The following is a 25,539-nucleotide window of genomic DNA, read 5'->3' as shown; positions in this document are numbered from 1 at the left end:
AGTTTTTTAAATAAAGCTCTTTAAAAATCCCCAAATCATCCCCACCCTCATTTTTTTTGCTTTAACCCTTTTTGTGCTAAGTCAGGTAACATTTGTATGTTCAACGCTTAAAAAAAAACCTTAATCTAAGTAACCATAGGGGGATCTCTTCTCCCCTTGAAAAACTGCAAATAAAGATGTCAGCTATTGAGTATATTTGTGGCGTCTCCAGCAGCTGCTGTTAAATACCAGCTGGTCTAGCTGATTAAAATTACCTCCGAGTTGGTATTATAAAGATGCCTGGGCAGCATTGCTGTATTAATGGATTATTGAGTGAGCGATGAAAACCTTGGCCAGCTGATGCGTTTTATTACAGATAGGCTTTATGATGTGTAATCACTGTAATTTTTACAACTGGAGAAAATAGGAGGCAGAAAAAAAGATGACAAAACTCACAGAAACCAGTTTGACTAAATATTTTTGCTATTCTGTTACCTATCCCTCGGATCATCATTTCCCTCTTTAAAAACAAAATCTCTATGTTTGTGAATTTAGCACACATGAATGAATTCAGTGAATGCGAATTTTATTTATCATTCCAAATCCATGCGGTTTTCTCTCTTCTGTTCCCAAAATCCAAATGGCCACTCTATAGTCATATAAGTAACACCCTGCATTATTCATGCGATCAGATATTAAAAAATAGAAACATACCCCTTACTTATCCAAGTGGGCTATATTTTTCATATCAATGAATGGCCTCTTATTTTTTCTTTCCTTCCCATTGCCATCCATTTAATGTCATCCATATAAATACCATCCTATCCATATAATGGCCTGTGATGGGTTGCTGTGCTAATCTTACAGTGAAAAAAACCTGTCAACCTCTGCAATGTATGAACACAGGGATCCAAGGTGTAATAAAACGTAGCTTACCCTGGGCACATCATGTTAGCAAAGGGTATGCATTAAAATCAGTCTTACAAATGTCAGTTTAGTATGGATATGCAACAAAGGATACAAGTCCGTGATCTAAAGCAGTGATGCAAACTTTTTGAAGGGGAAGGGCTACTGTTTAACTCACTCTACACTTTCATTCACTCTACTTTTAACTCACTCTGCCATCAGTAGTGAAAAGAAGACTATGACCATTGCCTCCCACACTGCTAGCTGTTGAGAGTAGGGTTATGCAAAAAACCCCAAAACAAACCTGGTAAATTGTGGGTTCGGGTTTATTGGGCTCTATTTTTTGGTAAACCTGGAATAAGCTGAATACCCATACTGGTGAAGGGGTAATTTGGCTTTATTTCCAGGTTTACAGAAAAAATCCGGGCCCATTATAGTCTATGGGGATTTTTTCCGAATCTCCTGTGGGGGTTTTTTTGGAGGTAGTCACCAAATTTGCAGCGTGACTGCAAGGGACTCTCAAGAGACGGTCACCTAAGTTTGGTGAACTTTGGGACAGGGGGTTCATGGGCCAGCAAAGGGATTGTCCCCATCCTCCAGGCATTGCTGAGCTGAGGTGTCCATCAGTTTTCAGGTTCAGAAGTTCAGAGTTGCCGAGGACTGGCGGAAAGAGCCGATTGGCAGTCTGGTGCCTGGGGGCTCCCTTCGTATTTGGGGCGCATAGCACGATGTCCATGCAAATTAGCTTCCAAACTGAGGAAAAAGGCTTAAAGGCAAGAAAAACAAGGCATGGAAAACATTTCTTTTGGTGGTAAATGACATCCTGTGAACAGTCCTTCATTATAGTAATCAAAAATCTGATTTCAAGAGATGGTCACGATGTGGGGAAACCAAGCCATTACTTGGGGCAACCTTCTTTTTGAAAGCAGGTTTTCTGGGGGGGGGGGGAGGTTGTGATATTGGAGCCAGCCGAAGCCTCAACCATGGGGGCTGCTCTGAAGGTGATAGCTCATCCAGGCGGGTGAAGAAGTTTCCTTCAGAAGCCTGGTGGTGTGAGCAGCAGTCGAAGCTAGTTCTTTTAGTTGGAAGGTATATCCCTCTGGATGGGACTGGGTGAACCCTGTCTTTTAAATAACCCTTATGCTTGATCCAGAGTGACCCACTGACTATGGGGCCCTAACAAAAACCAGCCAAAGATAGAAAAATGAGAGAAAGCACAGAGCTGTGCGTCTGAGCAAAGGCGAACAGCCGAACCCGAAAAGTCGAATAATTATTCGGCTTTTTCAGGAATCCCCTATTCAGCTTTGGGCAGATTCCCAAGTTTTAATATTTGGTCTACCTAAAACCTGCATATTGCAGAAAAGGCTAATTTCAGGATTATTGTCGGTTTGGGTGTATCAATATGCACAACCCTAGTTGGGAGTGAACAGTTGGGAGTGAACTCAACCCCAGGGAATTAATGGAGTTACAAAGGTGAAGGAGAGAAGGAGAGGCAATGGCAGATAGGCTCTCTTCTCCTTTCCCAAAGTTGGAGGAGGGCCCCCCAAGCCATTTCTCCCAGCTCATTTTTACAACACTATTTTTATAACAAACTGGTGTCAGAGTCACAACTTGAAGCTTGCCTGATGTCTGGAGAGCCAGAGTGGTGTGGTGGTTAAGAGCAGTGGACTCTAATCTGGAGAACCAGGTTTGATTCCCCACTCCTCCACATGAGCCGGTGGACTCTAATCTGGTGAACTCAGTTGGTTTCCCCACTCCTACATATGAAGCCAGCTGGGTGATCTTGAGCTAGTCACAGATCTCTCAGAACTCTCTTAGCCCCACCTACCTCACAATCTGTCTGTTGTGGGGAGAGGAAGGGAAGGAGATTGTAAGATGGTTTGAATCTCCTTAAAAGGTAGAGGAAGTCAGCATATAAAAACCAACTCTTCTTCTCCTCTATTGTCTTTCAGGTGCCAGGCCAAAACTTTTTTCCTAGGCTTTTAAATGAGAGGATTTACAGCTTTTAAACTGTTTTTACTGTCTGCTTCTATTTTGAGGACTGTTTTATGGGTATCATTTTAGGTTGCTGAATGTCATGTTCTGCTGGTTTAATACTGATAATTTTTATGTTGTCATTTGTACAACTGTTCATGTTTATTTTATTTTTTCCATTTATACCCTACTTTCCCCCCCCCCATGGGAAACTGAAGCGGCTTACATAGTTTTCCTCTCCTCCATTTTACCCTCACAATAATGCTGTGAAGTAGGTTTGGCTGACTGGCCCAAGATCCCCTGGTGACTCCATGACAGAGTGGGGATTCGAACCTGGGTCTCCCAAATCCTAGTCTGACAGTCTAACCGCTACAGCACACTGGCTCTCCATATGTCACAAGGTAGCAAGAGAGTAAATTGCAGGACAGTGATTACAAAATGCTCTATGCCGCAAAAAATCCAATTTTCCTATAGTACTAAGCCTGAATAAAAAGGTCTTGAAGTTTTGAGAAGTGAGATGATGAATTTGGGATAAAGGCTTTGCTTTATATTTGATATGGATTGGTATGTTTAATTAATCCAAACTCATTGGGCCTTTACGAAAAGCCAAGATGTTTTGTAATGTTGTCATGAGGAACTTTGTTTACACTTGGGAGGGAAACTACACAACTGATGACAGTTGCATGGTTTTCCTCTCAAGTGGTAAACTACATATTATGCAGAGGCGAGGAGAGGCTGCAGGAGGTGAAGAGAGCAGGAGGCTGAGTGAAGCAGAGGCACTTATGCGGCCTGCTGAAATAGGGGAGGGGTGGACCTGCGTTACCCTTGAATGCAGGCCATCCAAGCCCCTTTGCTGGCCCCGCCCTGCCCCCAGAAGAGCCTGTAGATGGTCCTGGCTGCTAGCCCCTACCTCCTCCCCCCAGGACATGCACTGCCGGCTTGGAGCTGGCAAAAGGACCCCCCTTTGCCTTTTCTTGGCCCTGGGCTAGATATAAAATACATTCAGATCTAATGTATTTAGAAGTGATACATGTATTACAGGTCATTGTATACTGTATGTTAAGCTAAACACAGAGATTCAAACTATTACAATCAGATAGGATAACGAATCTGACGTCCTTGTTTGCACCAAATGGCAATGTCAAATACCTATGCTATATTTTTTAGGGTATTAAATACATAATTTTAAAACACTGTTCAGTAACAATTTACAATTAAAATGTATTGGAAAACTGGGAATACTGCCATTTGTTTTTGTTTCTTGTGATGTGTATAGTCCTCGTTACTCAAACTGTATGGTTGTTGCCTAGGAAACTGCCTGGAAGCAATATAATTGGATGGGTTTTCAAAGTGATTGTCAGAAATGTGGGCAGAGTTTCAGGTAGAAGATCCATGGTAGCATCATGGCCTAAGTTCAAATTCGTCCTGTAAAAATTACAGTATTAAAATCTCTTCCTAAGCAGCTCAGATGAGATGTTCGGCAGTCATCATTGGAAAAAGTCACTAAGTGGGCAGGAGTGTGTTTATTTATGTACTATAGTGGAAGGTTACTAAAAGATCCATTAAGAAAAAGCACTGCATCTTGCAGATGTGCGTAAAATGAAGCATTTGTAATTTAAAGGAAGTGTCATATTAACTGCCTTTTACAAAGCATAAATGGATATACACCAATTTGCCACTTCCCTGTTTCATTCACCTTGATACCAAAAATACAAGTTCATTTTCTTTACATTCTCTAGGGTAGTTTCCTTTTTTTCATACAAAAATAGTCTTTGTAGTCCTGGTATTTTCAGATTGAAGGGTCTAGCATTGATTCAAATTCCTTGAAATTACATAGAGCTTCATACAGAAATTATATGCAGCCTCATTATATGTAAGTACACCCAGATACAGGAAATGGGAAGTGTTACAAGCTTGCATATAAAAAGACTTTAATGCCAAAGGCAATTAAATAGTGACCTCTCCCTACTTTTCCCCCTTCAGTTTACTTTTCCATGGGATACCATTTTGCCTTCCCCATGCCATGCAGGCTTAATTGTTTCTTTACAACTATGCTGCTTTTTTCCACTGTACATCTTTTAAATAAACCATAGTTAAATTGTGATTATTTCCCTTGATATAATATACAAGGAAATTACCAATGTGGATTTTCAGGCAAAAGCCTCCTTTCCCCACATTTCTATTCTGGTCAAATTTCTGCTGTTTCTGCAGTTCCAATTTTTGTACTCTCACCACAATTTGATGGAATCAAGGACTAAAACAATAACCTAAGAAAAATAATCAAATTGGATTTTGAGGCTCACATATGAATACCGAAGATTACCAAAACAGATCATTATAAGGGATTTATGCATGAAACAACAAATTGTGATTCAACAGTTATTACATATAAATGTTCTTTCTCAAATAATATTGCTAGTTAGCAGAACAGCCATAAAATTTGATAAATTGATAACACAGGATCACATTCAAACTAACAAACACACTTCGGATATATAAAACTGTCCACCAGGGATTATTGTTAATGTTATTTGTATTAAAGATATTAACCAAATTTATGTTTTTCTCCTTCAAATCTAGTGAGCAGTTACATAAATGTATAACTTTTCCACACCAAGTTCAAAATTATATTTAACCTGCATAGGCCATTCAGTTGAGACCGAATAAATAACAGATGAGCCAGTAAGAACTCAAACGAAAGGGCCACATTTCTGGCTTTTCCTAACATTATGTAACAGATACATAAATCAGAATTGGTAACAATCAGAAGTTTTTAAACAACTCTGCATGATAATTTTATGAATGGCAATTAATTTGGTTCTTTATACAGTGGTATGACTGCCACTAAAATGCATTTAAAAGACAATTTAAGGAAAGTTCAAAAGGTGACTAATTCATGAGCATATACATATATACAAATATATTATCTACAGATCTAGACATTCACGTGACTGTATGTATGTACCCCTCTTGTTTTAACTCATGCTTATCTATCTGAAAGTTTTTCTTGCTAAAGAGAAAATGATATAAATGGATTGCATTTCATATTTCTAGAGACAATGTTTTTGCTTTTAATGTGTGGGATATACATAAGTTAATATATTAAGGATGTTTACTACTGGGTACAATAATGGCAATTTTAACAAATTGTTGATATTCTTTATATGGCAGTGTTTCAACTGCTAGCAGGAAGTATTTTGTCACCGCAGATTTCAATTGTTGTTCTGATGAACTGCATATTTTTACATTGTATAGCTCTAACACATATAAGTAAATATTTTCTCACATACCGTTAAATTAGCGGCACATGGTAGGCATCAAAACTGAAAGATAATACAGACGGTTAAGTTTTGCAAAGTTTATTTATTGATCTGCGAGAACAATCCCAGTTAAATTACCATAAACTTTAACATCACAACAACTGCTAATCCAGCTAATAGGAATTAAGGGACATAGAAGATACATAATAAGCATCTGGGGGACATGGAATTTATCCCATGAGTGCAGTAAAGGAATCATAATTTAAGAGTGCTGAAGCCCTAGTGCATCATGAAGGTCCTTCCTCACAAGTGACATTAATTGCATAGCCCGCAGATGCTTATTATGCAGTCTAGATCACGGCAAAGAAAAATATTCATTTAAAATGTAAAGGTTTAATGCTATTTTAAGTATAATGCAACACAGCTGCTTGGTGATGTCACAGGCAAGGCTGTGTATCACAGTTCTGAAGCTCCACTCGGAAGCTCATCATAGGCACAAAAACACACCTTTAGCAGTGCAGTATACATACAGACTTTCACATGTGGAAGATCATCATAATGATTCCACACATTGCTGAATGGTGAAAAATGGGCATTATGTCTTATGGCATTCCATTGTCATTTGAATGTATTTTTAGATATTCATAGGATGTTCTATATGTAAAGCTTAGGCAGACAGATTTTTTTATCAAAATACTGAAGTCTCTAAGATATAGCTTTAACTACACTAATCATATATGAAGTTGGAATGCCCAATGATTATGGCTGTTACAGAGTCTGTATTGTTCATCTTTGTTGATGAACTGTTATGTTTTTCTGTCCTTGTAACTTTTGTTGCTTTGTTAACTGCACAAGCAGCTCCTCTGATATGGGCAGGGCCAAAAGCACATCCAACACAGAGATTTTCCTTCATGGGTTGGCCTCACACGTGAATCATAAACTAATATGAAAAAGAACTGGACTCAGAGATTGTAGTGCCAAGGTATTGTACTGATACATGGGACTGGATCCAAAGACTCCCACTAACCCGTGAACTTGACTAACCGGAATTACAAAGTGAGGTTGTGACTGAGTGAAACTGCCGGGGGTCCTGAGTGAGTGAGAAATTTATTTGTATGTGGCCATAGGCCTTCACAAAACATCATCCACAAAGTAATACAATATTTAAAAAAGACATGGACAAGAAAATAAAATCTAGTAGGGTTAACATGGATACGAAGCACCAAAAACAACATCATTTGTGGGATTCTGCTCTAGAGCTAACTATCTTAGCTCTTATTTTCCTTGCTGCCAGAGCAAACAATGATGTTCTATGAGAAATATACTCATTGGAGTCAGACAGCAAGAATATGATTTTCTCCATTTCTGAGTGGAAGTTTGTACCCACTAGTAGCCCATCCAGAAACTTAGTCCTGGGCTGTGCATAGAGTGGGCAATGGAGTAAGTAATGGAATAAATCCTCCTGTACACGGGTATTGCAGTTACATAAGCGCTGATCCTTGGGGATTTGTTTGTACCACCCAACTAAAACAGCCGTTGGCATGGTTTCAAAGTGTAGAGCAGAAAACGCTGCTCTAAGGCTATAATTTGAAATCTTAGCTAGATACTGGGCTCAAGGGGGTCCTGAGTGGAATTACTACATGAGAAGAAAACACTTATTTAGCAGGTGAGAGCCAGCATGGTGTAGCGGTTAAGAGAGGTGGACTCTAATCTGGAGAACTAGGTTCGATTCCCTACTCCTCCACATGAAGCCTGCTGGGTGACCTTGGGCCAGTCACAATTCTCTCAGAACACTCTCAGCCTACACAGAGGCAGGCAATGGCCAACCACCTCCGAACATCTCTTGTCTTGAAAATTCTATGGGGTCACTATAAGTCAGCTGTGACTTGATGGCAAGTCTGTGGATCCTTTTCATATGTTGTTTTCAACAATGAAATGTTTTTTGCTGGTTTGAAGACTTCAACCATGCAAGACAAAAGCATGGCTTATGGTGATTTAACAGGCAATGAGTTGGTGTTTCAACTATAAACTCTCCATACATACTGCCACTATAACCAAACACTGTCAACATGTGTTAGCTATTCATTAGTCTGAGTCTTAATTTCCCCCAAATTTACCCAAATAATTCATGAAGTTTGGCAAATCTTTACAGCAGGCCTTAAATTTGCCAACAGAATAATTCCACACATAAAATCCATTCATTGCAACCTCCATCCCAGACCGTCTTGCAGGTTTGAACTGAATACAGGAGCTGTTATTCCGACTTATTTATGTCTTCTGTTTTGTGTGCTACTAATCTTATGAAAATCTTGCTCTAACAGAAAAATACTGAAGGTTTGAATATTTTAGCTCAGTTTGACTAAAACAGGCTTCTCATTAAAGTTTCTATCATTCTGACAGATGTGGAAAAGGGATTTTCCTCCCCACAAGATTAATGAAAACCATTGTGTGACTCAACCATTCTAAATAGTAGCACAATTTACGATACTGCTTTCACAGAGCAGGGTTTTTTCTCCATTACATATGCTCTTTGTTTACACTGACGTGTGATTATTCAAACCCAACAATACATTCGAAACATGAACTGACGACAATCGTACAGATCTCCAGTCTTAGATCTATAAAAGGACTGGAATACATTTTTCAGTTAATAAACATTAAAATTATCTTTAATATTTATTCTATAAAACAAGTTTAAATAGCAGTAAGTGTATTTATACAATATTTCTTTATTAACTGTCATTTTAATATCATTCATATTATTAAAAGGATATCACTCCACTGTACTTTTCACTGTTTTGTATTCTTAAATTAGGTGAATGACAAGCTTGCAGTATTTCTGCTGGGAGACTATTAAAAGCCTCCAAAACCCTTATTTGCAGGAAACATTTCCTTGAAGATGTTAACATACACAATCATAGATACTTTTGTGTGCATGTTAAGTGCCGTCAAGTCGCTTCCGACCCATGGCGACCCTATGAATGAAAGTCCTCCAAAATGTCCTGTCTTTGACAGCCTTGCTCAGATTTTGCAAACTGAAGGCTGTGGCTTCCTTTATTGAGTCAATCCATCTCTTGTTGGGTCTTCCTCTTTTCCTGCTGCCCTCCACTTTTCCTAGCATGACTGTCTTATCATAGATACTTTATCAACAATAAATTTACTACATTGTCTAGAGGCAGTAGATTAATGGGAAACTGATTTCTAGATATCAGTTATTGCATCCATTAGAACTCCATAAAAACTTAGAGCCCTGCTGGACCAGACCAGTGGCCCATCTAGTCCACCACCTTGTTTCACTTAGTGGCTGACCAGTTGCCATGGTGGGCCAACAAATAAGGCTTGGAGGCCAAGGTCTTCCCTTGATGCTGCTCTTAGAACTGATACTCAGAGGCTTGTTGCCTTTATCTATGGAGGTTCTTTTTTGTCACTATGGGTAGTAGCTATTGATATACCTATTATCTAATAATCTGTCCAATTTCCTCAATAAGATTTTCCCCTCTCTTAAGCAGAGTTTGTTAGAAGACAGTCTTAACTTCTCAGAAAAAGGCCACAGGGCACAGCACAGGAAAAAGCATCCTCTAGCCCAACGCTGCCAAGTGTCAACTCTTCAAGCATCTTTTGCTCCCCTATTCCAGATTGTGCTCAAGTGATTCTACCAGAAAGCTCAGTCTCAGAATGCTATACAGTGCTAAGAAGCAACTGTCATTTGAATACAAGCTTCCATGTTCTCGTCTTCTGAAAAAGTTGAAGGAGGATGGCAGTAGTTTAGAAAATCAGCTCTCAAGGCAAACCTGATACATGGATGGTTAATACCCATGCACAAGGCTGTCTGCGTTAGATCCCATGACTCTCTTCCGCTAACTTTCTTCCAATGCAAGGTGCCTTCCCTTGGTGCAAGAAGCTCAATGGAAGGTTCCTGGCATCAGAGCAATGCAATGGATTCGTGGAAACCAGCTCTTCAGTATACTCAACTCAAAGCATCATTACAAAAATCTTGACACTTTTTGAAGCTTAGCAGCAAAAGCTCCTTCCCGGAAGTGACTCCTTAAAAACAGTTGTGGTTACAATTGATTAGAGCTGCAGAAACAGTATTATCATCCAAGGCCGGATCTTGGGGGGTTCTGGTGGGGCAATGTCCTGGGTGCAAGGAGAGGAAGTGTGCGGGCATGGGGAGAAGGCACGCTGCCATGCAGCAGCCTGGGTGCAGCTGCCCGCCTGTGGCCTCAGCTCCTACTGGCCACTGCTCTCTCTCACTTTTTTTCTGTAGGGGCAGCCGTTGCGCCCCCCGCCTGGTGCGTTGCTTTCTGCCCTTGGGGCCACCAGCCCCTGGCTCCAGTGTGAACGTGCATGTGTGGCACACCCTCTCCCTCCCTCAAAAATTGAAGGGATGGTGCAGGAAACAAAGAAGCAATTAATTTTTGAGATTGTGAAGAGAACTTTGTGTGAACTGAGCTGCACGCTGCGCAACCTGCAGTACCCATTTTCATGAACATGCCAGGAAAAATTGCTTTCATACAACCTAAATCACATTTATGTTTCTCTTTTTAATCCCATACATGGGAGGACCACATGGAGAAGAATAGCCCTGGTTTGCGTGTATGAATGAGAACTTGATTACACTCTTAAAACCACACTTGGAAGGTTGAAATGATTCTTTCTCCCTTCAGAGCATTAAAGTCACTACAGTACACTCTCCCAATCATATTCATTTATTTCCCTTGCATCTATTCACTCATGGAGTGCAATAATGTTAATGTACGGGGTGAAACAATTGCATGGGGTACAATAATGTCATTATATTATACCTATAATTATTTTATTAATTTCCTCCAGATCTTCCTTTATTCATTCTTAGGGCCAAATTAAATGTGAGAGCGCAGTTCCATGGTTTGGCCTTTAAAAGCAACTGCAAGGTGGGAATGGAAATGATATGGAGCTGTAGCTGTAGGAAAGGGGTTTAACTCTTCCAACCTCTGCACTGTTCTCTGGATAAAAACACCTCCCTTTGCTTGCTTTAAGCATCAATAGCACAAATAACCAGACAAAATACAGATACCTTTCCCCCTTATCAGGGATTAAAGCAGGGAGTGGGAGTATTTTTGATGACAATGAGCAGGGTGGGTGAAGACCCATTTCCCATGGCATGACTTTGACTGGTGGTGGAAAGTTCCATCCAGTTGCAGTCAACTTATGGTGACCCTTTAGGATTTTCAAGGCAAGAGACAAAGAGGTGAATTGTCATTTCCTGCTCATGTGTAGCTGCCTTGGAGGTCTCCCATCCAAGTATTAACCAGGGCTTACCTGGTAGGGGTCGCTGGGTGTATGTGGGGGAGGTAGTTGTGAAATTCCTGCATTGTGCAGGGGGTTGGACTAGATGACCCTGGTGGTCCCATCCAACTCTATGATTCTATGATTCTATGCTTAGTTTCTGAGATCCGACAGGATCAGGCTAGCCTAGCCCATCCATCGACTGGCTACCTCTAAGGATTTTCAGGGCCAAATTACATGTCTGCAACTTCAGTGGACTCTTATTGCTCTGTGCAGAATATATTCCCATTCACCAGAATTATCTCCTATAGATAGGTTTCCTATTGATGGTTGTTTAGACCGAGTTAAAAGAAGAGAATCTATAACTGATTTTTCCAGATAGGACAATTAACATATACAGATAGGTTGGGTAAGGTCACAGGCACCTCTTCCCAAACAAAATTGTACCTGGCTTAAACTTTCCTAACTACTAAGCATACTAAATGTTGATCACTGACTAGACAGCCACATACAGATATGTTGTTGAAGCCTTTCAAAAATTATTATTATTAACAACAACTTAACTTATGGTTTGCCTTTCTCACCAAGATTCAAGGTGATTATACAATATCAATTCAGTCACACAGAAAAAACCTCCAATAAACAATGCAGTATGACTAGAATTACAGAACTGGAAAATAATACAACAATACAACAAAATGTCTAAGGCAACAAAACCATCCGAAATACGACACAGCATAATGATGAAAGGGGTTAGAAAGGGAGAAGACATTGTAGTAGCAAGGAAGGTGATATATACAATAAATACTATGATAAACTACAATACTACTTTCTTATAGAAGCTACCTCCTGAGCTGTTCCATTATATTCAGGATTTAATCCTTTAAAAATGCCCTCTTGAACAATTCTCTTTTGCACATAAGTAAAATAGCCTAACCCTTCCTGTGGTTTGAAAGAATTAAAGTCAGAAATTAAGCTTATTCTTTTATACTTGCTTCTGTGGCATTAACACAACTTCATCAACAATGAAAAAGACACCGAGCTAATTCAGATGCACACAAATGTACTCAATTAGAGATCTGTGATGTGGTGGAAATAATAGTTTGTCATTACACCCAAACTGGCAAATAATGGTCTGAGCTTCTAGAAAGCACATTCACAAACCACTATTTTAAACTGATTTCCAAGTCACAATTGGCGGGGAAGGGCAAACACAGTTTGCTGGTTCAAATGTAACAGCAAACTGTGGTTTGTGCTAAACTGGAAGTCACTAATGGAATCCAGCTACGTGAGGGGAGGAAAGAAGGGAAGGGAAAGATTGAGTGTAGGGGTACAGGGCTTGTTCATGTAGCATCAACTACAGTTGGAAGTTACATCTGAACCAATCCATTCAATCCAAGAATCTATGTTTTTTTAGAATATTCAAGCGCAATAATTGAGCACAGTATTCATCCTGTATAAAATAGTACATAAAGACATGAAAAAAATGCCAGTTAATAGCAAATATACTCTTTTCAGTGACACCAGTCTAAAGTTAAAGCCCAGATTTATCCAAGTCCGAGGAACCTGTAATCATTAAAGTTATGGCCTAATTTTTTCTCAGTCCTGTGTCTGTATTTTTCTTCTCTCCATCCCCTTTAGGCTTGTCCCCACTCTGGACACAATAAAGCATCATGTTTCAAGGAAATCATTGCCTTATTTGCCTTATTGTTCAATATAGGTCCACAGATCTCATGTACATAAACTCCTTTCATGTACAACTGCTTTGTTGCTTAAAACAACCACCACCACCAAGCATTTTTTCTTTTTTTTCTTTTTTTTTGCTTTCATGGTAGCAGTCATCTGTGATTATACTTGGTTGGTTTGGTGGCAGGACCCAATCTTCTGATAACTACTATTGCTATGATTACCTCAGAGTTGTTTGCAATTGCAGCATCAATTCAAACTATAGAAAAGAAACCATATAAAATCTTTTGAGTATATTTCTATGACAGACTTATCTGGCACAAGTCCTGATCAGTACTTTCAATTTCAGATCTTAGAGCCATCACTATCTCAAGAATATGAAGCACCACAGGGGATAGAAGCATACCTATGAACTTTATGAAGATGCATATTAGAGGACAGAAAATGAAAGTTAGAAAAGCATCTCTAAACTAATTTTCCAGTCGTATGTTTTGAAACTAAAACCATAGTTTTTGTTCTGTTACGGTTAGCTCAAACCATGGCTTGATGCGCTGTCTGAACTGATCTTCTATGTTATATTTAGCACTAAAGGATGGAAGCATATCACTTGCATCCAGAAATAACATGACAGATTTGCATCCCACCTGCACAGCTACTCAGTTCTTCTCATTCACATATCAGCATATAATTAAGTGGCAAGAGAATAGAACTCAAATGGATATGTCCCATTTTTCAACTGTTCTCTTATCTCATTTATGTACCAGTCTCTTTTGAAACCACACTTACAAGACAGAAAACTACTGAACAAATTCTTAACCCATATCGAAGCTAAAGCAGTCAATTTAATTACTACTTTTCTATTGACACAACACCCCTTCCACACACACAAAAACTCAAGAAACAGAATTTAGAATATTTACAGATTCTACAATGTACATTACATGATTTGGATAGCCACAAGAAATAAACAGTATAAGTACTATACCGTAGTTGCTTGGATTCATTTATTAAATAAATATTAGCCATGCTAGCTCAGTTAAGCATCCATATTCAGAGGCTGCGTATGCCTGAATATCAAATATTTGGGACAAAACACCAGAGGAAAGCTGTTGCTTGCATGTTCTGGCTTGTAAACTTCCAAGAATAATCTGGCTGGCCATTTTTGGAAAAAAATATTGGACGTTAGATCTTGTTCAGAAGATTTTTAATGATTTGATGCTATTACAGGGTGTGTAAGAACGAGATATTCCACCGGGCCTACGGTTGAGGCCACGGTTCCATTCTTTCCTCTCTCTCCGCTTCCTCCCTGATTGCTCTCCCCATTGCTGATATTGTTTGTGGGGGCGCTGTCTTTTATATATGGTAGGATTTTAAATGTTAACCTATATTTATATAGAGTATTTATTATAATTGTATATTTAAACTGTTATTAGCCTCCCTGAGCCGAATTCCAGATGGGAAAGGGTGGGATTAAAAAAACAAATAAATAAAACTGCTGTACCTTTAGTATCAATTGGAACCACAATGCTACAGACTAACTAGCTGAGATGAGCCTCCTTGTCAAGAAACCACTACCCCACCCCCAGCTGTGCAGTCTCTGTTGATTATATGGGACCTTGCTTGCAAAGGAATTTTGCCTTTGCATGGTTCCAAAGATAACTGTTCACCAATCAGGAAACAATAATTTTGCCACTGGCAACATTTCTTGATAGGCATTTCTGTCAACTCCTGTAAGCCACCTTACATCGTATCAGCTCCCAGCAGAATCAGAGTTCAACCACTGTGGCCCTCTTGGGAAAAGCAAGAATCCTGCAGAGAAAAGCCATCTGGAACTGTAGGCCATCTTGGGAACCCTGGGTTGAGAGGCAGTATATAAATATATTTTATAAATAAATAGATTTGGCTCCTGGCCTTCTTTCTGACGACTGTTGGCATACATTTCACGTCATGGACAGAGCAATGGGGGTGGATCAGCAGGAAGCACACAAATGACAATGAGAAGAATGAATCCATGGCAGAACTCACCAATTTTGCATATACCTCCTCCTGTTTAACTTTTGTACATATTTTGATAGTTTTTTTAATCAATACAATTTTAAAGAAACAAAAAAACCTTTGCATTATTTAGCCACATAATAAAAATACCACAATCAGATTCATCTAAAGGCTCTTCTTTAAAATATTTTTAAAAACTGTACACAACACCTGCCCTAAAGTTAATTGTACAAATGTTACTCACAGTACAAGGCGCAAAGTGGTTTGCAATAATTACTTTGTACAATAATGTATTAGATATAAGGGTCAGATAAATTAACATTTAATCTAGGGCACTGGTTCCCAACCAGGGGTCCACAAGAACTAAACCAGGGGTCCGCGAAACAAAGTTACAAACCCATAATAAATTAATATTTATGCGGGCTGCATGGCGGCGGCTCACAAGCGCAGAGCGCGGCGGTGTGCGGTGGTGACTCGCGGGAGCGGCACGTGACAAGTAAGGAACATGTGGGGGCAGGGAGGCCGGGGGAGGGTGCAAGCGAGCCTCACACAACCACACACAATAGGAGAAACACTCGTCAAACCTTGTTTGATGATAGCTGTCAAAGAGGTTTTAGGGATGGAAGCCAAAAAGAAAATACAAGAAATACCTCTATTGAACAACACGGTAAAAGCTTGAATTGAAATTATGTCAAATGACATTGAGGAGCAGCTTGTTTCGAAAATAAAAAATTCGCCATGTTTCGCTTTGCAGTGTGATGAATCGACAGACGTTTCTAATTGCAGTCAGTTGCTCGTATTTGTCCGCTTTTTAGATGACGACAACACTATCAAAGAGGAATTATTGATTTCGTGGAAACTGGAAACGACGTCAAAAGGTATCGACGTCATGAATATAATAGCGGAGTATTCTGAGAAACATAGCATTATGTGGGAAAAGCTCGCCAGCTTCTGTACGGATGGCGCTCCAGCCATGTTAGGATCACGCTCTGGTCTAGCAACATTAATAAAACAGAAGAATCCTTCAGCAATAACAACTCATTGTATCATACAACGTCAGGCGTTAGCTTCCAAGACTCTTCCTAAAAGCCTTGTTAATACCATGGAAATGGCCATAAAAATGGTCAATGTTATTAAAACCAGCGCCTTAAATACACGCCTTTTTAAAAAACTGTGCACTGAAATAGACTCCGATCATGAGACTTCTTTTCCACACCGAAGTTCATTGGCTATCAAAAGGCAATATGCTGGGAAGGTTATCTGAACTAAGAAAAGAGGTTGAGCTGTTTCTAGCTGAGAAGAAAATTAAAGATTTACTAGAGCTGTTTTCTGATTCGAAAAGTCAGATGCATTTAGCTTATTTTGTGGATATTTTCTCACATTTGAATAAACTAAACTTACAGTTGCAAGGTTCTGGAAACATAAATTTAGCAGGTGTGGGAAACATTTTTATGTTTGAAGATAAACTGCGTGCCTTTATTTGCAAACTTCAATTATGGATAGGCGAAAACAATTATTCTGCGTTTGTGACATTAAAAGCGCTGGTCGATGATAGTAAAGATGACATGATCACCGCAAATATACAAGACAACATCAGAAGTCATCTGCAAATGCTGGTCGATGAATTCCACCGTTACTTCCCAGAATATAACCAGACAGAATCAAAAGATACCCAAAAGCTGATTCACAATCCTTTTGGTATTGCTGTTGAAGAGGTTGCAGAAGAAATCCAGGAAGAGCTCATTGAATTCCAAAATGATAGGCACTGTAAGGATGCGTTTGAATCAGTTTCTCTTGAAGAGTTCTGGTGTAAAAAAGCAATTTCATATCCTACAGTTTGGGGATTCGCCTTGCGATATCTTATGCTCTTCTCCACAACTTATTTATGCGAACAAGGGTTTACTGTTTTGCTTATAATTAAGAACACAACAAGAAATCGATTGGAAGCAAGTGATGATATTCGTGTAGCTCTGAGCAACAGTATTAGCCCCAGAATTGCCCAGCTTGTAAAAAGGATGCAAGCTCAAAAATCACATTGATTTACAATTAAAAGTTCTCTATTATAAAAAATATATTCCAATATTATTCTAAGTTTAATGTTTAACAGTTATGATTAAAGTTTCTTTTCAAATTCTCGGAATTTTTATTTTGAACCTTGGGGTCCCTGCATCGAACAAAAAAGTCCTAGTGGTCCCTGGTCAAAAAAAGGTTGGGAACCACTGGTCTAAGTCAATGGACTTATGCTGGAGTAACTCTACATTATTTATTTAGAAATGTTCTTTGCCGCTTCTCTATATCTGTATAGGATTGCACTATAAGTCACATTTTTCTGCATGGGGACTACCCTGAGCATGTAGAAACCTCTGTATAGTCTGTGGATGGCCAGATGCCATCCAAACACAAGAGTTTTGGGCTTAGCATTTTGTCTCAAATTCTGAGAATGAAGAGGTAGCAAAAGCTCTTTCTGATCTTTAAACTGGCGACGTTTAATGGCATTTATAGGTAAGATGTATCAACTATCAAGAGTCTGATACTGGATATTGTTTCACAAGACGCATGATAGTAAATGATCATTGTGTTTTGGTCTATGATTTTATCAATCTTCTGATTCTGGTGCTATGATTCCACAACTTTCTCTTCCATTACTATAAAATGTACAAGTATGAAACCTTCCCAATATGTTCTTCATCTTTTACCTTTTCAAAGTAAACATCCCAGTTGATTCACAAACATTTTCCTTATGTTGAATAAAACAGAAGCAGCCTGTATATTAGCAATATTAAGGAACCCACAAGGACCTTAACCTACTCTCTACTGGAAATCATTATTCCAAAAAGATGTCTGCAGCACTTGAGGCAAAAATAATTACAATATGCTGACATTTTATATTGTACTTTCTCTTCAAATCATACCATAGAGCGAGGTATTACAAATGGAAAAAACCTAGGCAATTTATTTATTACCCTATTACGATGGGTACATTTTAACTGTTTTGCTATATGTGTGTGTGTTAAGTGCCGTCAAGTCACTTCCGACTCATGGCGACCCTATGAGTGAAAGTCCTCCAAAATGTCGTATCAAAGTGATATATCATTGATACATTGTTTTGCTATATTATTGATAAATTATCCCACAAAATTAAAATCCAAATGAAGTTCTGTTTACGTTACAGTACACTGACAGATTTTAATCAACTGTGCGTGAATCTGCATATTAAGTTCCAAATAGGAAGGATTAGTTTAGTATTCAGAATCTATTATTTTTCATGTATCAATTTTCTGAATATGCTACCGGACAACAACTAGTGGTTCATGGACCAACTTCATCCCAGACATGACCAACCGTCTTCTTATTGAGCAATGTCACCTCCTCATAGCCACTTAATGATCGTATAACTAGTAAATGCTCTCTACTTTCATTTTTATGATCACAACCAAAGTATTTTAAGACAGGAAAGAACATGTGGGTATATCTCTCTCTTAACAGTCCGTTATCAAAAACTGACAATGATAATTCGTCTGCTGTCCAACATGCATTCTCAAGTTCTATCTTCCCCAGTTGCTACTGCGATGGCCTCAAGAAATGAGAGAGGAATGCAATACAGCATTCGTATAATACTTTTTTGCAGTGCTCCAAAGGGAGTAAATACAGGGCTGTGAGAGCATGAAGGGCTGCAGAGAAAGCACATGAAAGGAGAGAGCTGGCTTGTTATACCAGTGTCAGCAACAGATCTATTCCCTTTGCTAGTCACAAGACCAACTGAGCAGATGTAACCCACACATGTAATAATTGTTATGATCAATTGTAGTATCTAGGGGCAAATCAATGGCAAATCAATTATGTAAGTAGCTACATATGAATCAGAAGAATCCGTTCAGGGTCCTGTTTCACTAGTGGTGGAACCTACCTCCAGCACAAGGAGACTTCCACTGGTGGAACATGACTCTTGCACCAGAGAAATCCACTTTGCACTGGATGAAGACTCAACATTAATGTGACAGAACCTTTCGATCCAACTCCTATTTGAAATTTGTCATCACTATATCTTGGGAACATCAAACTTTGCATTATAGTTCTGCTACAAACAACATCCAGTCTGTACATGCCTGTTTGAAAACTTGTTAAAGTACTATTTACTTCTTGCTTTAGTGTAACTTCTGGTAAATCTGATTTTGGTTCTAATAATGTACATGTAGCATCTTCTGAAACAATGCCAGTATTTTGTTTACTAAAGACTGTCATTCTACCATGTCTCTTCTCTACCTTATTCTTACCAAAATTAGTCTCTGTAAAGACAAGAAGAAGAGTTTGTTTTTGTATGCTGACTTTCTCTACCACTTAAGGAAGAATCAAGCTGGCTTACAATCACCTTCCCTTCCCTTCCCTTCCCCACAACAGACACCCTGTGAATTAGGAGGGGCTCAGAGAGCTTTAAGAGACTAAGACTAGCCCAAAGTCACCTAGCTGGCTTCATGTGTAGGAGTGGGGAAACCAACCTGGTTCACCAGATTAGCATCTGCCGCTCATGTGGAGGAGTGGGGAATCAAACCCAGTTCTCTAGATTAGAGTCCACCACTCCTAACCACTGCTCTTAAACACTACACCACACTGGCTCTCACAAGCCAGAGCACAATGCTGATAGTATTCGCAGTACTGTATTTCACTTTCACATAACACTATAAAACTTTGATATTTGTGAGAAAAATACATTATTTTATTCTAAACAAGATAAACATTACTAGCCATTAACCACACATAAGGGATGCAATCTATGTTCATTTATATTTGTTAGGGTGCTTTATTTGCAAAATTTTGAATATGAACACTACCTAATAGTTAATGCAGCCATCTGTACTTCTTTGCCGGGGGACAGGCAGTGAGCAAGGTGAATTTGTATGCTTCAAAAGAAAACAGCTGGCTGATGTTAGAATTTCTTCTCTACACACTACCAATTATTTGCTAAGAAATAACTGAAGAAAGACATCTAAAAAAATAATACACTTAAAACCAATGCATTCTCCCCAGTTGTGGGGAAGAATGTGATCATTCCTGCTTCGCACACAACCTCCAAGTTAATAACATGTGCAAAAAGTAAGAGATTGTTGTTAAGCAGCCATCACTTTTATGGTTTCCTAATAATACTTTCCACTCTAGGCATACTGGAAATGACATGTCCATTACCACAGTTACAAAACCACTGTAAGAGCAGGTTTATGTAAAGAAAACAGGGAAGTAGGTGTGCAAATAATTTTGCTAAAATGAGTTTCATGGTCCTCTCTGACAGAGACATTAGTTCCAGAACACGTTTAGAAATCTCCATCTGAGGAAGGTATGCATGACTCACATCATAACAGAAGCAGCTCCCAGAAGCATGTAACAGTTTATGAGCTAAAGGGACGGTAATATGACAAATGTACGCACACAATGATGGGAAGGCTTTATCTTCAAAATCATACCTCTCATTTAATTGCTTAAATTTATGGTACTTAATAATTCAATTAAGCCAAACACTTACAGTCCATAAATCTGTGGAGCAATCTCTAGCCTGTTCAAATGCATGTAGAGCTCAGTATCATGTTTCTTCAGCAAATGATCTTGAATCTGGTTTACTTTTGCTACAATAGCAATTGATGGACCTAAATCTTGTGGTCTTGCAAATGGAATAGGTGTCATCATTGTGTCTTTCTCCTGGAGAAAAAATGGAAATATCTAGACACATGACAAATGTATAATTAAAAAGGTTAATAGATAACATTCTAATACTCAAACCCACTAGGAGTAACAACGTTTACTTACTAATTGCTGAAATATAAATACTGGAATGTGTCTAGCAGCTGAGTTTTCTTATAGACACTAAGGAAGTGTCTGCAAATTTAGTGATGGTTTCAGAGTATGGTACATCTTGGTTGTAGGTATTCTTTTAGAATTAAATACTCAGCAGACATTGAAAAATACTTCAATACAAAGAAGAAGCAATCCCTCCACTTTGCAGATGTTATAAGGTGCTACAAAATCCAACTTCTCAGTTAAGGGATGGGAGTCTCTATTTACCTAGCCTACAAGTCCCTATGGGGAGAAAGGTGAGACAAGATAAACAATTTCCAAATAAATAAATAAATAAATAAACCTCATATTTATCCTGCCTTTTCTTCAAATAGCTCAGGGTGATGTACATCCCCTCCTACAATTTTATCCCTACAAAAGCCTTGTGAAGTAGGCTAGGTTGAGAGTGCGTGACTGGATGAAGGTCACTGAGTGAAACTCATAGCTCAGTGGAGACTTGAACCCAGTCCTAATCTGACATGCTAACCATTCTATCACAGTGGCTACTCTGAGCAGCAGGATCTTACAGTCCATTTTTGTTATCATTTAACTACTTTTACAGGATCTCTAATAAGCTAGTTCGCTATTGTTTTGGCTACAGATAATCACATGGCCACTGAACTAGCGCGGCAGAGGGCTTTTCGGCATTCTCTTTTTTCTCGTCTTGAATTTCTATTTCTTTGATATTTTTAAAGTTCCACACGTGTTTTACTCCCTCTAGCAGTCGATTCGAATAGCAGAAGATTAACAATGCAATCCTGAAGGGAGGGCTGAAAGGGGTTTGGAGGCGGCATAATCCCTGGGGCAGTGTAAATTCCACTTGTGTCATCCAAATGGGCATTTATACTGGTTTTGGGGAGCTGTGCGGCAGCACGAGGCACAGGTGCAGCCACCGCAGAAGTGTTTGTTCAGTATAAGGGCTCGTGCCAGTGCCAAAGGGGGCATTCCTGGGGCGGGGCTAACTTTTGTCATCTCCCTGAGCCCTTTCGTCCCGGGAATTCCCCTTTTTGCAGACGCAAAATTGTGGTGGTGCAGCTCCATGAACAGAATGCAGCAGTTTCATGGGGTTTTCAGAAAATTACTTTTTTGACTTGTGGTGTTGGCCAGCAAGCTGCTCAGGAGGCAGCATGGCTGCACTGTCCCCAGGCCTGCTGCGACTACCGCCACTTAGTATTGCACTGCCCATCTAGCTTATTTCCCTGCTGATTTATGTAGCAGTTTTTTACTCTTCTTAAAAACGGGTTTGATATCAAATAGACCACTAGAGGGAGCAAAACATGTGCAGAACTTAAAAAACACACACCGAAGAAACAGGAACTTAAAGCGAGGAGAAAAGGGAATGCGAAAAAGCCCAAAATAGCCAACTGCTAATGCTACACTATAAAATAAAATGGTTACAATGGAAAAGCTTTTCTATCCACACATGTCAATTTCGTCAAATTGTGAAATAGTTCAAGAAAATACACTTCAAATACTCTTCTAAAACTTTCCTTAGAAATGTTAATTCCAGCATCCATTCCAATCCAATAAACTTTTAATAACCGTATTTGATTACTTAGAAGCACTAAAACCTTCAATGACTCTTAAATCAGTATTTACCTTTTGACCATCATGCTCATAGGTTGAAAACCAGTGTCCTGCTGTTTTCATAAGATGGATAAACATGGCACTGAAGAGAAATAAAGTTGTTTGCTAAGCATGATTATGCCAAGAACAACAATGGCAAAAGATGTGTATTGTAGGAAGAAAACTAAATTATTGAAACTTACTAGGCATCATGCTCTAGGTATTCGGGGTTCAAGAGAACTTTCATTTCTTCACTGTTAAATATAAAATCCATATCAGAAAGTTTACTTCTGGTACATTTTTAAGCAAAGTTATATCAAAACCACAAGTAAGTAAAACTAAGCTTTATAATTAAAAAGAGTAACTCCACGGAAGAAAAATGAAGTCCTTACTCTCTCTAAAGATCAAAAACAAATTAGCTGCCTTGTCTGCACTACAATGAAGTAACCATCTAATTATTCCAAATAACAAATTACTGAATGCCACAATGTATTATTTGAATATCCTTGATCCACAATAATTGATCACTCTACAATCTATCACTGTTTGTTGAAAACAAAAAAAAGTATGGTTACTGGTCAAATACAGAATATCAAAACAGTAATTTATTTTAATAGAATCTATTTTTATCATATTTTAGCAGCAATTAATCAGTGACAATACCTCTTATCCATTTTCTTATCTGGCTACAGATATAGTAGAGAAGAGGGATATTCTGCACAATACAGTTACTCTGAGCAATATGACACTTTCTTCTTAATATATGCTCTTTACATTGTTCGATACCCCAAACAGCTGTATATGGAACACAGCACACAAAATGATTTCTTCACTTTGCTCTATGCTCTCCAAAAAGCTACTTCTAGAGGTTGGGGGAGCATGAAGCCCTGGTACATAATACGCCACACCTTGGGTTTATGTTAGGGTTACCAGTTCTGGGTTGGAAAATTCCTGTAGATATGGGAGTGGCTCCTGGCGTGGTTTGGGGAGGAGAGGGACTTCCAGGATAAAATAATCATGGAGTCCACCTTCCAAAGCAGCCATTTCCTCCAGGGGAACTGGTCCCTGTAGCCTGGAAAGCATCTTCAATTCCAGGAGATCTCCAGGCCCTAGCCTACATGGAAGTGCCTCCAGTTTATGGAAGGGGTTGCTTAGCCACCTCCTATTATGGCTTTCTATGACAGTGGATTATCCATCCACTGCAGTGGATTATCTATCCTATGGGAGTTGGGAAGGGTGATTATGGCCATCACCAATTGGTTATTAGCACTGTCAAGGCTGATATTAACAATCACTCAACCATGCAGAAATCAGTGCAGATGTGTACTCTTCCTGACATCGACCATGGGTAGCATCCTTCCAATACAGTATGCTTTAATTCAGAAAAAGTGGCCCACAAGCAGAAGTGGAATAACCTTCCTAGACTAGAACTGGATAGAAAATGAAACCACGTTCCATTCCCGTAAAGAAAGTTCCGTACTGTGGACTGTCAAGAGAATCCATGTTGTAAAAAGGGCAATGGAATTTTAAATGCTACTAGATGCCAAGATTGACCACAGCAAGATTGCTACAACATATGCTGACCAACACAAAACTGATGTTACAGGCAAGAAAAACTAAATATTTTAGTAGCAAGGCAGAACAATGAAAACATTTAAATGCCATTCACCACCTAATTATTTATTGGAATATTTATGTAATCGTCATTTGTGAGAAATGAAGATCTATGCTTGTACATACTAGTCAGTATCTGCCAACATAACATGGGCCCTCAGTGTTTATTACTACTATGCCTGAATGTGAAGATGGAAGTGACCAGGATGGATGCTGAAAGGTTTAAGGGAAATGTGGCGTGGTCTACTCGTTTATTTCTAACATTTGAACAGGGTCTAATATTCCAATACTAACATGCGTAACTGTTTACTTGCTGTCACATCATCCTTGCAACATCATGACTTTTGACAACTATCACTAAACTGCAAACTACATTAGTCAGTTGCAGCATAAATCATGTCAGGATCAATACACTCACATACCGAGAAATAAGGCAGCTTACCTTGGCCGTGCAGCTTCATTCGCATGTAGAAAAGCTTGGTGGTCACAATGAAGAATGAATACAATAGGGGCTAAGAGTTCGTGCATGCCCTACAATTAGGGGGAAAAAACCCAACATTTTATTTCATGTGTCAGGAATGTTCCAGCTCTGCACCTAATGAGCCAGTAAATATCACTGTAGCATAAAAATGATTAACATCCAATGGTTTTACTGTAAATTATAGTAAAACCAAGTGTTTACTGTCCTATAAAGTACAGACAAGAAATTCATCTCATTTTACAAATAGAAAGCTGTCAATAGATCACAATTCAATGCTCAGCAGCTTCATCAAGATCTATACAAAGAATTGTTTTACTTAAAAATTGCAGCTATAAGTTACCTGTGTAATGGACAACTAAGGAGTTTAAAAAAGTTATTTCATGCTTTAAAAAAAAGGATAAAAAGGATAATTAGAATAGCTGACAAGGAAAAATCCATTTACATCCTAGAATGCAGACCTGAAAGGCAACACATCTAACCCCCAAAACAATTGACCAAAAGTGGGAATTTGATATCTACATTCTTAGCACATTTGATTGTATTATCTGGCATACGCTGGGCCAGAAGCTAAACAAAGTCTGCACTACGTTATGGAAGGTGCTAAGAAATTTTTACTAATAAAAGAGATGCATGTTAGAACAATAAGGAAAAATCCAAATGCATATCCTTAGTTTTCTGTGGTTTTGTTTATGTTGCTTCTATCTTGTTTTATATTGCTATTCTACTGCATTGCTGGTTTTAGTAATTTTGGTCTTTTGCAATGCAATTCTATGCAGTTATTCCAGTCTAAGTGCCAAACTAGATGTTGCTGTGCATTTTTAAAAAACTTTTAAAATCGTGCCATGTCCTTGTGGTGGACTCAGGGACGTTGTATTGTATAATTTGGTCCCAAGTGTACTGATTTCAAGAGGTAGATTGGAAGAACTCCGCACAAGATTGTACTGCTAATCTTGGGCAGTGGTGTTAAGTTTTATGCTGCTATATTAC

The 25,539-nt window shown here is 38.9% G+C and overlaps 1 protein-coding gene across 1 annotated transcript in view; it reads right to left on the bottom strand.

The window, feature by feature from the left end:
• The window catches only part of TBC1D5 (TBC1 domain family member 5), a 197,287-nt gene that overhangs the window by 99,677 nt on the left and 72,071 nt on the right, over nt 1–25,539 (bottom strand). The window contains exons 8-11 of the mRNA XM_056858020.1: nt 24,514–24,602; nt 22,661–22,711; nt 22,491–22,560; nt 20,584–20,756 (exon numbers count right to left, since the gene is read on the bottom strand). Coding sequence (XP_056713998.1) covers nt 20,584–20,756; nt 22,491–22,560; nt 22,661–22,711; nt 24,514–24,602 — 383 coding nt within the window. The remainder of the gene's footprint in view (nt 1–20,583; nt 20,757–22,490; nt 22,561–22,660; nt 22,712–24,513; nt 24,603–25,539) is intronic.

Source organism: Euleptes europaea, chromosome 11, assembly GCF_029931775.1.
Source record: "Euleptes europaea isolate rEulEur1 chromosome 11, rEulEur1.hap1, whole genome shotgun sequence".
Lineage (NCBI taxonomy): Eukaryota > Metazoa > Chordata > Lepidosauria > Squamata > Sphaerodactylidae > Euleptes > Euleptes europaea.
Note: the sequence above shows the minus strand (reverse complement) of the source record. Positions and strands in the feature narration are given on the sequence as shown.